Source organism: Tauraco erythrolophus, chromosome 23 (genome assembly GCF_009769465.1).
Source record: "Tauraco erythrolophus isolate bTauEry1 chromosome 23, bTauEry1.pri, whole genome shotgun sequence".
NCBI classification, from domain to species: domain Eukaryota; kingdom Metazoa; phylum Chordata; class Aves; order Musophagiformes; family Musophagidae; genus Tauraco; species Tauraco erythrolophus.
Window position 1 is genome coordinate 2,629,347 of NC_141487.1, and position 12,536 is coordinate 2,641,882.

The following is a 12,536-nucleotide window of genomic DNA, read 5'->3' on the forward strand; positions in this document are numbered from 1 at the left end:
ACTCTGGAGCTTTTGGGCTAGTCCAGAGCTTTAGTCCAAGCCAGGAACTTGTTAGTCGTTAGTCTCCAAATGAAATTAATATAGCCAAAGGATCAAGAGTCCTGGGAACAAGCTTCCAAGTAGAAGTGATCTCTGGGAACCCTGCCTACTTCACTCTTCATAAATCCAGGGTAGAATTTTTTTCGTCCTAAATTCCTCTTCGGTACGATCACCACGTACCATAGAATGTACAGCTTGAATTCTGTGATGCTTTCCACTATAGGATTGGGAATTTGAATCAGAGTGAAAGGACTGTGGGATTTGGCCCTCGATTTATGGCTTGCAGTGTTTCAGCTTCACTCAGGTTTTTGGACTTGTATCAAGCACTAAGCTCGAAGAAAGCACATGTGCACTTACAAACACAATGGATAACGAGGCACCTCATCACCCAGGGCAGAGACAAAACAGATTTTCTTGTAAGCGAGGAACGTTGCTTTTGAAAAAGTTCTGTGAATTCTTTGAAGATGCCAAATCAGCACAGAAATATAAATGCCTTTTTTGACTGAACTGCTAAGATCTGAGCTTGTACTTCTTGGAATGCTCTGCTACTGTTTATCCAGGGCATTTGAAGAATAAAACCAAAGGAGCTTGAAGTACTGGTTGTGTAGGAGAACAGGCTTTAATGCTGGTGAAGAAGTTAATTTGGTTCCTCTAATGAGCTTGGTGGAAATAAAAGGTATTACAGAGCAGCTCTTACACTTTATGGTGGGACATAGTGTCTGGCAAGAGAAGCAGTGTATTAAGTGCTGGTCTGGGTCCCGGTGATAGGCACGAGTAACCGCTGTAGGGGGAGGTCTGAGGAGTGTTTCATAGGTAAGAAGAGCATGGATGAGCCTTGAATTCACAGTACCATTCTTAAAATACAAAATTATTTTGGTAAACTCCATTTTATGTCAACCTCAGACTGCCTGTTGTCAGCAGTGTTGCTTCCTGGAATTATTTTTCCCCAAAATAGTCACTTTTACAGTAGTGGAAAGAATGGCAAGTCATAGCTTAATGGGGAGAAAGTGCGAGTCACTTCAGCAGTGTGATGAGTTGAAGATGGTGGGCACAGCAAGGTAGTTCAGGTAAATGTGTCACCTTGTCTTGCTCAGCCATATTTTGATTTGAAAAGTGGTAAGTTCTGCAAGTTTGAAAAGATAGTAAGAATTTGCGGTCATACACCACGAATAAGATGTTTGATCTTAATGAATTGCTTTTTTGTCTTCCTGAGACAGAGCTGATAAGAGGATTATTGCTGCTTTGAGCCTGGAGAGCCGTGAAAGGGAGTTGTCCTGTAGGAAGCTGAGCTGTGGGTGTGCAGGGACCTCCCAAACCTAACCTCATCTGTGTGCAGGACGGACGAGCAGGCCTGCAACAGCAACGCATCCTAAATAGCAGAGAGGGGCTGACCGTCAGCTCGTGGCCTCTGATACCTGTAACCAAATACGTGGCTGAAAATGCTTTTGTTTGCACGTGTAATACTATTAAAACAAACTCTTAATGTGCTGGGCTTGTAAGGCTTGTTAGACCAGTCAAATTCTCTTTATTTTTGCCAGGACAGCTTTGTACCTGCACAAACATTTTGTATCCAAAGACGTTAAAACTTTCATTTTGTCTGTGTTTGATTTTTCCTTTATCTGTTGAAATTTCCACCTGCCCTTACGACGTGTATTTGTTCCTAGGGAATCCTTGTGCAGCATTCTTCAGGAAACTCACTTTTCTGTAGAGAATTTGCTTTGTAAACAGGTGGTGGATTTTCCTTGCAGGAGGAAGCGAAGCAAGAAAAAAAAAAAGATAAAAACATCATGATTCATAGCTCGTGTTTACTCTTTGGTGGAGCTAACTGCGCTTCGTAATATGCGGTCATGGGACAATAACACTGCGTGTTCCCTTGGTGTTTGAGGAGCATTATGGTTTGTTACTGGTTGCTAACTGACATCTTGGAGGGTCACAAGTGGGCAGAGGGCCAGGAGCGTGTTTGGACTGCGGCTGGGCTGGCGGGGCCACTGTCAGCTTCTCACAGGAGAGCATACAACAGGGCAACATAGAAATCTGCTTTCCCTGCGTGTCTGCCACCGTTGTCTTCCTCAGACTTCCCCCCCCCCCCCCCCCCCCAATCCTGCCCTTGCAGGTGAACTGGAAGTTTTAAGCATTTAGCCAGGTTTTGTCTGCTGTCCACAAGCATGTCTTGGCCTTACAATGTGTGGGAGGGCTTTTCTGCTTGTGCTACTTGGTTTCTGGTGTTCCTCGTTCCTTCTCGGAAGGCTGCCTTTTGGTTTATTAACAAATAAATACACCTGCAGTGCCTGAAGAGCAGCAGAAGACACATCATCCATCATATCCACATCTGCGGTGCTCTGGCATTCCTTTTCTGTTGGATTTTGTGGAAAACTACACGAGTTTTCTTTTCCCTTCCTCCTCCGGACACTTTGCAGGGCACCTGCTTCTGTTCCCAAACTAAACCTCCTCGGTTTTGGATGCTGAGTGCAATTGCAAAGACGCGTCAGGTGAACTGTGCCAGCAGAGTCGTGTGTACAAGACACGCTGTGGTTTAAAAGGCAAAACTTTCAGATTAATTTAACGAGTCCACACAACCTGAACGCTTCCAGGGGATGCGGTCTGGCGGCTGGGGCGTAAGTTCACCTGTTGCCTTTCCTGAGCTTTGGAAACTTCACTGAAAAGGGGGGAAATTGGGTCATTCTTCGTGTTCGTATTCCAGTGTCGTATAAAATTGGAGCTGATTTATGCTCGTGGAGCCTGTTTGCAGGCACAAACCTTAAAGGGTTTGTCAGCTCCGTCCCAGCTCTCTCCTCTCATCCCAAAGCCCTTGAGAGGCTCCAGAAAATGAGTAAAAGAAGAAAAAGAGTGTTTCAGAGTTACAAAGATACCATGTTTACTGTAGGAAGCATGAGGAAGGGATGTTACTCCCGATTAAACGTTAAATGGAATCAGGCAGGAGTCCCCTAGCACTGAAGTGAAACTCAAAAGCAAATACCCTTAAAAAACCCCTTTATTTTAGCACTCCTGACTCCAGAGTTGTGCTGAACGTCTCCAGAGATGACATTAAAACCAGAGGTGCCTCCATGGGGGTGTGAGGGGCAGCTGCCCTGGCTCGTTAGGGCTAATTGCAGATTGTGCACAGCTGTGGGGAGCTGCGGCCGGAGGAGCCATTCCCGGCCGGCTCCAGCCCCGTGAGGACCTGCTGGAGAAGGGGTAGAAGAAAGAGCCACCCCAAACCGCTGCCAACACCCCCACCACGCTCCCCCCTCCTTCTGTGAGTATTAATTGCTTTAATTGTCGTTAGGAGCGGGATGGGGCTGTGCTGCAGCCCAGCTCCCTGAGAGGAGCTGGCTCAGGCCCGGGCCGCGGTGCTGGAGATCTTTTTTTTCCCTTGAAAGCTCTTAAGATTCACTGATTGTCTGGTAAAACTCCCCTCTGGTAAATGTTTTTTAAGAAAAAGTTGCAAAACTGCATGTATGCGTAAATATTTACTTCAGAAAGCAGCCGCGAAGCTCCGTGCCGGTTCCTCCCCCTTCCACCCTCGATTCCCAAAACCCGATCGCGGCGCCGGATACGCTTTACAAATTGCCTTGGAAAACTGATTTTTATTTGCAGGGATTCCCTCGTTTTTATGATTTATTTAATCGTGGGAGCAGGCTGTCCCTGTGCACCGGCTCAAAGCCCAGCGGGCTCCGGGGAAAGGCGCCGGACGCCATTTCAGCACAGCTGTGCCGTGCCCTGCCCACAGGGAAGGCCAAAATGTCACAATTTAAACCATTTCTGTCAGGTTTGCAGTCTGGCGTGTCTAGCAGGTGGGAGTTGAGCCCCGGCACAGAAAGTTGAGGTAGTTTTTGTAAGAGTTGCTGTAGGTCTTGGCCGTCCTCTGGAAGCACTCCGCCGCCTTCCTGTCGCACTCGCAGCTCCGTGTTTCGCACTAAGTCCCGGATCCTGGAAGAAAATTCAGGGGGGAAAATGGAGTCGGGCGAAGTATGTTGTCTTTTGGACTGTCCCTGTGTGTACGCAGTCCCCTGCGTTGAGTTTTGGGGTGTCTCGGGCAGTCCTCTGGTGTGCGGAGGTACCTGCTTAGGAACCGTGCGTGGTCCTGGGGGAACTGGTGAATTTACTTTATCTGCCTCTGTAGGTGCAGGTATTTGCTGTGATCACAGGGACGTGCTTCGTTCTGATCCACTCGCCCTGAAACAGTGGCAGAAATCGGGGCACCAGTGCCAGGTCCCTATCCAAGATGGAAGCGTCACCTCAAACTCTCAATATTTGGCCTCTGTAGAAGGGCAAGCCCCCTCCTGTGGGAGGTCTCCAAGCTCTGAACTTCACCGTACTCCTAGCAAATAAAAGTTTGCCCTATTCCTGGCGCTTTTCCCTCATTTCTGCCCCCTTCCCAGCAAGTGGTTTCCAAGCCAGGATGGTTAAAGGACATCTTGGAAGAGAGGTCCTCCAAGAGTGTGAGTGGGTCCTTCCCGTCGTGGCTTTGACCCCGCGCCATCTCTTGCCGCAGATGATCTGGCTGCCCTGGGTAGAGTATTTATACGTGACCAGTTTGGGGCTGCAGCTCGAGGAAGACAGCTTCTTGTAGCAGCAGTCGTGGGCATGGCAGCACCTGGGAGCGCGAGAGTCATGGTCGGGGCAGGATGGGGAGCGGTGGGGGTGATGCCACGGTGGTGAACATCTGGTGGTGCACAGCCCCTGCGAGAAATGTCTTGCATTTGTGCCCAGGTTAGGTGCAGGGTTGTGCAGCAGCCTTGTTCTCCCCAGCATCACCCTCGCACTCGAGTGCTGAGCAAGGGAGGCAACTCGTACCTTTCTGGCATCGCCATTAGCTCTCCAGTTGCTTTCCCGCTGCTCAGCTGCAGCGACTTTGCAGAATGCCTAATGGCTGCTTTCGATTAGCCCAGGTGGCAGCTGCATCCCGATGCAGTTCTGCCTAATGCCACAAAGGCAGAAGAGACACGGATGTGCACTGTTCCCGTTTGCGGAGGCAAGCATTACCATCGCTTGCACCCACGGAGAGGGACGTGAGGAGGGCTGGGGGCACCCGCTCCGCCTTCACCAGGTCCTGACTCACCAGTCGGTCGCATCCACTGGCTGTTTGGATCCCCCCAAGCCGCAGTAGCAGCCGTAACCGTTGTAGGACAGTGGCGATTTCCCGGTCTTGTGCTTAATCATTGCACCGAACTGAAGCAGGTTACAGCTGGTGAGGGCCAGCCCTGTGACTGGAGACAGGGGGTTAGGAACACTGGGAAAAGCAACCGCCCGTCCCACCCCTCCATAGCAAAATTGAGCATTTTCTCCCTCCCCAACTTTATTGTTTACAGAGATAAATTGCAAGCGCCGAGCTTTCCCTGTCGCCTCGTCCAGCAGGGTGAGAACTGGTGCAGGGGGTACTTACGGCAGAGGAACAGCAAGAAGAGCTTCATGTCTGGGGGTGGCAGCTCCGATGTTTGGTGTGTCTGTGGTGCCACCGGTTGTGCCTTTTATGGCCACCGTGTACCAGCTTGGCGGTGCGCTTCCTTTGGAGAATCCAAAGTGGGCAAATATTGACAATCCTGGCCCTATTGGTCCTGCTGCGCCTGCGAGCCTCTCGGTGTTGCCAGAGGCCCTGGCTGTGGGATGCCCTACACTGGGAGAGCTCTTTGCAGGAGAGGTTTTGGTGGACTGGGATGAGTGAGGCAGACTGGGGTTGAGTCTGTGAATGGCTCTGGGTATCTCAGCATCCCAATGCCTCCCAGAACAAAGTGGGAGAACTTGAGGGAGAACAGGAACCACTTTGTGCTGGATGATTATTAGTTTTTTGATGTCATGGTTAGAAAATGCCATTTGGTATCTTACTGTTGCCATCATGACTTACCTGGGCAAGGAGAAAACGCAGCCGGTACAAAGCATCCTTGGCTTGCGACTCACCAAAGCGGGTGAGATGCAGCTCCGGGAGCAGAGGAAGGTCCAGTGATCCTCCAAAACAGGCTGTGGCTGAAGGCAGGGCTGAGGACGCTGGTTTTCTTGTTAGTGGTGGCTTGTCAGTGCCCAGATGCTCCCTGTGTACAGGAATGCTCCATCGCTTTCCCCGTGTGCCCTGTGAACAGTCTTGCTCTCAAACAGAGCAGGCAGCACTCACGGACCATTGCACGAGGTGTCTGGTTCACCTGTACGTAGAAGCAAAATAAGGCAAACAGCAGGGTAAGGAAAAAGAAAAAATGCAAGTGGTGTATAATGGAAGGGTAAAAAGAGAGGATGGTTACGTCATTTGCTCAGAGAGAATCTCTAATTAAATAGGTGGTGCCGAACAATCATTTTAGCAGTTTTATTCTGGCAGAGATTGCAGGTGCGTAGTGCTCTGCACCGCTTTGCAGGGGAACTCCAGTGTGGGCAGGCACTGATCCAGAGGGAGGAAATCCCCTTGTCGCTGATAGGGAAACTGAGGCAGGGAACGAGGACGTGACTTGCGTGGACATCGGAGAGATGATGAGAAAAGGGAACTCAGGTCAGGGCCCTGGCAAAATCTCTTCCCCTGTCTGGCACATGCCGTTTGCCTCGTCAGCTCTCCAGGTGAATTTAAGTAGACCCCTGGGACTGTGGCAAGTTAATTAGCTGAACCAGAACTTCCCATAATTCAAGATTTCCTGAGTCTGCAGCCAGTTTTTATCACTTGAGAATAATAAGGTCTATTTTGTGCACCAAACCAGTTGAGCTTCCAGGTGAAAGACCCTCCACCCCAACTCCTCTACCCACTGCAGGTTTACAGTAGCTCTTCCCCAAATGTGCAAGGAGACCCCCCCCCCCTCCCCTGGGGCCAAACACCTCCTGGGAGGACGTGGATTTTGTTCCTCTTTTGCGGTACGGAAAACACAACTTCTGCACCCTGGTTTATTGCCGTGTACCAAGGGGGTGCAGTATCTGAGCCAACACTTCAGCACTTGGAGCTCCTTAGGAACAGATTCGTACAGCCAGATGCGCAAGCAGAAAAATACATACATAGTTAAAATTCACCCGGAATTTAAACAGGGAGAGTGTGTTTCAGCTCATCAAGGCGTGCAATCTGTCTGCCTGATTGCCTCTCTCCCACCTCGGCGAGGATTTGATCCTTGATTTACACCTTGCAAACAGCAGCTGTTGGGCGGAGGGCTGCCCGCTCCTTCCTTGTCTCCCCCAGGACTAAACGCTGCTGGAGGAGGAAGATGGTTATATGATGCCTGGGTCACAGCCAGAGGGAAGCGCTTCTGATTTAAGGGATATTTCCTGGTGCTGTTGACTTCAGATTTGGAGCAAGCCAGGCTGGGAATTACAGCCGCCGATGCCCAGGGCATCCACCCCCGAGGAAATGGCGTTTTGTTGCTGTTTCTTGGCTGGATTTCACTGCGAGACCCCGCGGGGTTTGCAGTGCTGAGACCTCCCAGGGGCTCAGCCCGGCTGGATTGGTCTGCAGGGCAGAAAACCTGGGCCACGGGGATTCTGCGGTGCTTGGGGGGGAAGCAGCCCCAGCCTGACCTGCCTTTTCCTAGGGGACACGCTTGGGATTGTTGCAGAATCAGGCCAAAACATTCCTTTCTGATGAGAAATATGTTTTGTTCCATGCTGGCCGTGAGGCAAGCTCCCGGCCACCCCGTTGCAGCAAAGGTTGCCAGCACCCGGCCCTCCCACAGCATCCTGCCTGCCCGCAGCCCTTTGCACCAGCTGTGATTTCTCTATCTCGGAGCAATTCCTGATTTTCAGGGCCTGAAGGCTCGGGGCTAAGCGAGAGGGCGGTTCAGGGGTGCAGATGTACGCCGGTGGGAGATGCATCACCTCTCAGGTGTCCTTTTTTACTGGGTGTTTCAATGGGACACCTAGCCACGAGGTTAGCTTCTCCCCGCTGCCTGCAAGGGTTGGTTGCTGCGCTCGGCCGAGTCACGTCACACCGAGGACCGATGTTTTGCACTCTCTGTTTTTTATTTTGGAGCAACAGAAGAGAATGTGCAGCGAAGGGAAAAGCAGAGGGAGCTGACAGGCTGCGCGGGGAGCTCGAGCCAAGGGGAAACGAGTGTCAGCAAAGAGACTCGCGCTGGTTTCCGTCTCGCCCTTTGCAGGGACAAGGCGCAGGTGTCCACCCCTCCCTTGTTTTTCTGGGCTGAAACGTTGCATCTGTGCTGCTCTCCCTCCTCGGATCCAGTGTATAATGATGCAACTTCACGAGAGGGTTGTTGTCCTCGTGACGCGGCCAAAAAAGCCCCGAGCAGGAGACTCGCCAAGGTTGGGAAACGCTCCCGGCGCTGCGCCGTCTGTTTTCTTATCCTCCTGGAGGTGGTTTTGCAAAAAGCCCTTTTGCTTCAACACCGCCCGGCTCGTCCCCGGCACTTGCCGCGACGCCGGAGCAGCCCCCGGCTGCGCATCCGACAGAGCCAGGCTGCCCGCTCGCATCTGCAGGCACCTCGCTGGCACCAGGTCCCGGACCCTGCGGGGACCGGAGAGAAATCACCTCTGAGACCTTCTTTTTGGGAAGATGCCGGAGTGCTGCCCTGAAAAAGGGGCATCACAAAATAGGGAGATGGTCTGGAAAGAGGCATCCGAACTGCGACTGCGGGGGGGACTCACTGCAGGTGGGGATTCCTGCCTGGGGTGCTGGGAGGGGCTGGATCGGTCCCACGCGGCAGCGCCGGGCAGCCAGCCTGGCGTAGCAGCAGGTGCGGAGCAGGCAGCACCTGCAGCGAGAAGGAGAGCCTGGCCTCATCCGAAATGGCTGCTTCCAACCTACCCCAAACAGGCTCTGCAAGCGGGGTGGGAAGAGCCACCAGCGTTTGCGTCCTCCTCCTGCTCTAAATCACCAAGAGGCAGCTCTTTCCAGCCCCTTCCCACGCCAAGCCTCTTCTCTGCTTCCCCCTGCAACCTCTGCCCAGCTCCGAGAGCCCTTGTGCATTTCGGTTTCGGGACTGTCCCCCTCCTCTGGTGCCATCTGATTGACTTCAGGCAGTTGTCGCTGGCACGACCCTACAGCCACAGGGCTGAAATTAGGGGGGAATGCCGCCTCGCTTTCCCTGCTCCCCTAAAACCTGTTCCCTTCTTGTTGCTGCCCATTGCCTGCTCTGCGTTTTGCAAAGCTCCAGAGGATGCTGCTGGGGTTGCTCACAAGCCCTTGCGTTCCCCCGCGGCCAGTGTTAGCCATCCCTGGGCCAGCATTAGCCCTCCCAGGAAGCGTTGCCTGTACCGATCCGTTGAAGCCCTCGCCGTGCCGCTGCTGCCCCATCCCGAGTAGCAACCGTGGGCGGTCAGATTTCCTACGGTGCTTCCCTCGAGTCCCGGTGTGAACGCGCGCGGGTGCTTCCCACGAGCTGTGAACACACCTAGAGTGAGTGGAAAAATGTGATTTTTTGCAAGTTATATGTAGAAACGAGGCCTGGGGAGCCAGGGGGGACAGGAGGGCTTTGCTGGGAGTCTCCTCATTTGCTGGGAGTCTCCTCACTTTGCTGGGAGTCTCCTCCTCAAAACCTCGCACGGGGTTTTGGGGACAGTCCCCGCACCGGCGCGGGGCTGCAGCCTGGCTCCCACCCATGGTTTGGGGAAGGGCCACACTTACTGCAGGCAAACAGCACTGCCAGCATCAGCAGGACCTTCATCTTCCTCGCACCCTGGGAGGAGAAACAGAGGACAGGCTCAGCCAGGCAGCGTGGCCTGTTGGCAGGTGCTGCCGTGCAAACCTCGTCCCTCTGAAATCAGGTCAAATCGCCCCGAAATTTGGAGGGAGGAAGGCAATCGTCTCCCCAGCATCTGTTTCGCTGCCTCTTGGCCGAAAGCAAACGCTTTCGGAAGCTCTTCCACCACCCCAGCATCTCCCAGCACCCGTCCCACCGCCTTTGGCACCCAGGGCATCACTCTGCAGCAGCAGTGTGGTGATCCCCCCGGGGCTACAACTTCCCGATCGAGTTTTTATCTGAAAATGACGTTTTATCTGCGGGCACGGAAAACAGCCGTAAGCAGCTGCTTCCCACCCACATCCCCCCTCGTGTTTTCGTTTCGGCAGCAGCAATGCCACCACCCCATCGCAGCAGCGGGGCGAGGGTGGGGGTTGCTCACCGGGGAATCGCTCCGGCTCCGATTCCTCGCTGCCAGCCCGTCCTCCTGGGGAGAAGCTGCCCTCCGTGTCTGGCCTGCGGGCTCTGAACTGGAAGCTCTGAAATGACTCGTCTGTCCCAAAAATGCTTTGTGCTACGCCCCTTCCCTTGCTGGCCAAACCTCCCCCTCTCCCCGTGGGCTGCAGCCTGGAGTGACGCAGGGGCCGAGACGGAGATTTTACGAAGTTTGGGGAGGATGATGTCGAGCATTCATGGGGATTTCTCTCTGCCCAGCAGCAGCTCGCGGAGGACCGGGGTGGCTTAATCATAAACATTGTTTATTTTTACGTTGATTAAATTTACAGCAGCACCAATGTGGTCCGTGCAGGCAGGGACGTAGGGCAATCCGGATGCAGAACCTGTTGTGTTTGCTCCAGCCCCATATCCCGGCTCCCATCATCAGCACCAGTGCTTGAGGTAGAACCGGTAGCGTTTGCTGTAGCTCCAGATACTTCGCTTCAGGCAGAGCGCCAGGCTGCGGTCGCACTCGCAGGAGAGCTGGGGGCACCAGGAATCCTCTCCTGTGAGTAGAGGGGAGCCCAGGGTCAGCCCCGGCTTGGGCGGGGGGTGACACCCCCTTTGCCAGGGTCCTACTTACTGCACCAGGGCCTGCCGCTGTGCCAGCTGTAGTGGTACCTCTTCATCTTGGCATGGCAGTGGTAGCTCAGGAGGTTCTCGTAGCAGGTATCGTGCAGTTGGCAGCATCTGTACAGGAGCTCGGAGCTTAGGTTTTGGGTTTTTTTTCTCCCTCTACCCCCAGATTTGAAACCATGCAAGGATGTGCCTGGGTGGGGAGATTTTTAAGTGGATGTTTACCTGTCCGTAGCGTCCTTGGGCTGCCCTTTGCCCCCCCAGCCGCAGTAGCAGCCGTAGGAGGAGTAATACATCAAGGCGTTCTTCCCCGTCACCGCCGTGACCATCTGGTGCAGCTCCCAGAGGCTCCCATGAGCTGGGCACGAGCCTGCGGAGGAAAATCGGTGGGGCTCACACTGATGCCCGGCTCCCAGCAGCATCCTCATCCCTCCAGCCCCCCAGGAGGTACCAGGGGGCTAGTACCAGAATTGGTACCAGGCTGGTGATGTCTTAAAAATGAGTAGATGCAATGGAGAGGAAACCAATTCCCAGGTCGGTGCAGGAGAGTTGTTGAATGTTGGGGAGAGGTGGTGATGGGGAAAGGTTAAGAAATCACCAGCCTGGTCCTCATCTCCATGGATATAACTGCACGGAGAGTTGAGGGACTGGTGCGAGCGAGGACACTCACCCCAAGCAAACAGCACAGCGAAGGCGAGGAGAGATTTCATCTTTTTGACAGCCCTGGGAGAGGAAACCAAACCATTTCCCTGTTACATCAACCACTTTCTTTTTCACTTGCCCCCTCATCCGGAGGCAGAGATGGACCCCCACCTCTGGGGATCAGGGCAGATGAGGGGGGCGAGGATGTGCCTGTTGCCATTGCTTCGGCACAAAGTGCCGCTGCGTCGGGGCTGGGAAGTGATGGGAATCAGGTGGTGGAGGGGTGGGAAAAAGCAAAATGAAGGGAAAGGAAGAAAAGTTGGAGGAAAGATCAGCCCTCGCCGCTCTGCCTCCAGGCTGGCAGCTCAGGTAGCCTTTCCTTTGCTCCTGCTTTCCTGGCATGGACCTCGCTCCCTGCTTGCACCCTGGCTTTTGGTTAAGGTAGGAAAGAGAGGAAAAGCGTTCCTCCATCCCCGCTTACCTCTGGAAAGCTGCTTCTTGCTTGCAGGGCCCTGCAGCCAGCAGGACTTTCTTTATATAAGGTTTGCTCCCCGCTGTCGGATGCTCATTTCACCCAAATCTTGCCGACTGGGCTTTTCTGCAAAGGAGAAGGCGCCATCCTTCCCCTTTACAGGAATGCCAGAAATCCCCCTGACGCCCCAGCTCCGTACCCCGTGCACGGGGGCTGGTGCTGGGTGGGGTGAGCTGGCAAAGCAGCGTCATTTCCAGCCAAAGGAGGAAGGCAACGCTCTCTGCCCTCGGCTGGAGATGCCCGAGGGTCTTTTCCTCTGCCCTCTGCAGCACCATGGGCTCATATCGTGGGGGGAAATAATAGCCCTGATTCAGCTTTTGCATCCGTGAACGAAGCAGGTTTGGGGTTTTTGAGGGGTCGTACGGTTTGGGAACTGTCCCTCTGCCACGCTGCAAAGGTGATTCAGGGCAAGTTATTGGTTCTTTGGAAAAAGTACATGGTCAACAGTCAAAGCATCTTGAAGTGTGCAGTTCCCAGAAACACGGGGTTACGCAGATACTGGATGATTAAGTGCTCACCCACCATGAGTGGAGAATGGAGCAAAATGGATGTTTCCGGGTGAGGGAACGCAATTTCCCTTTATTTCTCTCAGTATGATTTTTCCACCTCCTCCCTGCAACCCCTATGCAGAACTCATCCCTTACGGAGAAACCATT

General features: G+C 53.4%; 3 protein-coding genes across 3 annotated transcripts; all 3 read right to left on the bottom strand.

The window, feature by feature from the left end:
• Positions 1-3,826: 3,826 nt before the first annotated feature.
• LOC104374301 (group IIE secretory phospholipase A2) lies at positions 3,827-5,453 on the bottom strand. The gene is given in 4 exon segments (XM_086625482.1): positions 3,827-3,969; positions 4,530-4,636; positions 5,102-5,249; positions 5,426-5,453. Coding segments are annotated over 4 exon segments (426 nt in total).
• Positions 5,454-8,336: 2,883 nt separating this feature from the next.
• Positions 8,337-9,620, bottom strand: LOC104374299 (basic phospholipase A2 A-like). The gene is made up of 4 exons (XM_086625484.1): positions 9,581-9,620; positions 9,212-9,347; positions 8,602-8,708; positions 8,337-8,461 (listed from the first exon to the last, which is right to left on the bottom strand). Exons 1-4 carry the CDS (start codon positions 9,618-9,620, stop codon positions 8,337-8,339), a joined length of 408 nt encoding a protein of 135 aa, XP_086481610.1.
• Positions 9,621-10,514: 894 nt separating this feature from the next.
• LOC104374302 (basic phospholipase A2 homolog BaTX) lies at positions 10,515-11,446 on the bottom strand. The gene is made up of 4 exons (XM_009980378.2): positions 11,377-11,446; positions 10,932-11,076; positions 10,714-10,820; positions 10,515-10,636 (listed from the first exon to the last, which is right to left on the bottom strand). Exons 1-4 carry the CDS (start codon positions 11,414-11,416, stop codon positions 10,515-10,517), a joined length of 414 nt encoding a protein of 137 aa, XP_009978680.2. The 5' UTR covers positions 11,417-11,446.
• Positions 11,447-12,536: the final 1,090 nt, after the last annotated feature.

Bases quoted from the DNA above. Each gene is read 5' to 3' on its own strand.
- LOC104374299 (XM_086625484.1), bottom strand. From the start codon at position 9,620: ATGAAGGTCCTGCTGATGCTGGCAGTGCTGTTTGCCTGCA. The intron at 9,348-9,580 runs GTAAGTGTGGCC...CACTCACTCTAG, and splicing joins GGCAGTGCTGTTTGCCTGCA to GTGTGTTCACAGCTCGTGGG. The intron at 8,462-8,601 runs GTGAGTCCCCCC...CGGTCCCCGCAG, and splicing joins GGCAGGAATCCCCACCTGCA to GGTCCGGGACCTGGTGCCAG.
- LOC104374302 (XM_009980378.2), bottom strand. From the start codon at position 11,416: ATGAAATCTCTCCTCGCCTTCGCTGTGCTGTTTGCTTGGG. The intron at 11,077-11,376 runs GTGAGTGTCCTC...TTTCCTCCGCAG, and splicing joins CGCTGTGCTGTTTGCTTGGG to GCTCGTGCCCAGCTCATGGG. The intron at 10,637-10,713 runs GTAAGTAGGACC...CTCTACTCACAG, and splicing joins CAGCGGCAGGCCCTGGTGCA to GAGAGGATTCCTGGTGCCCC.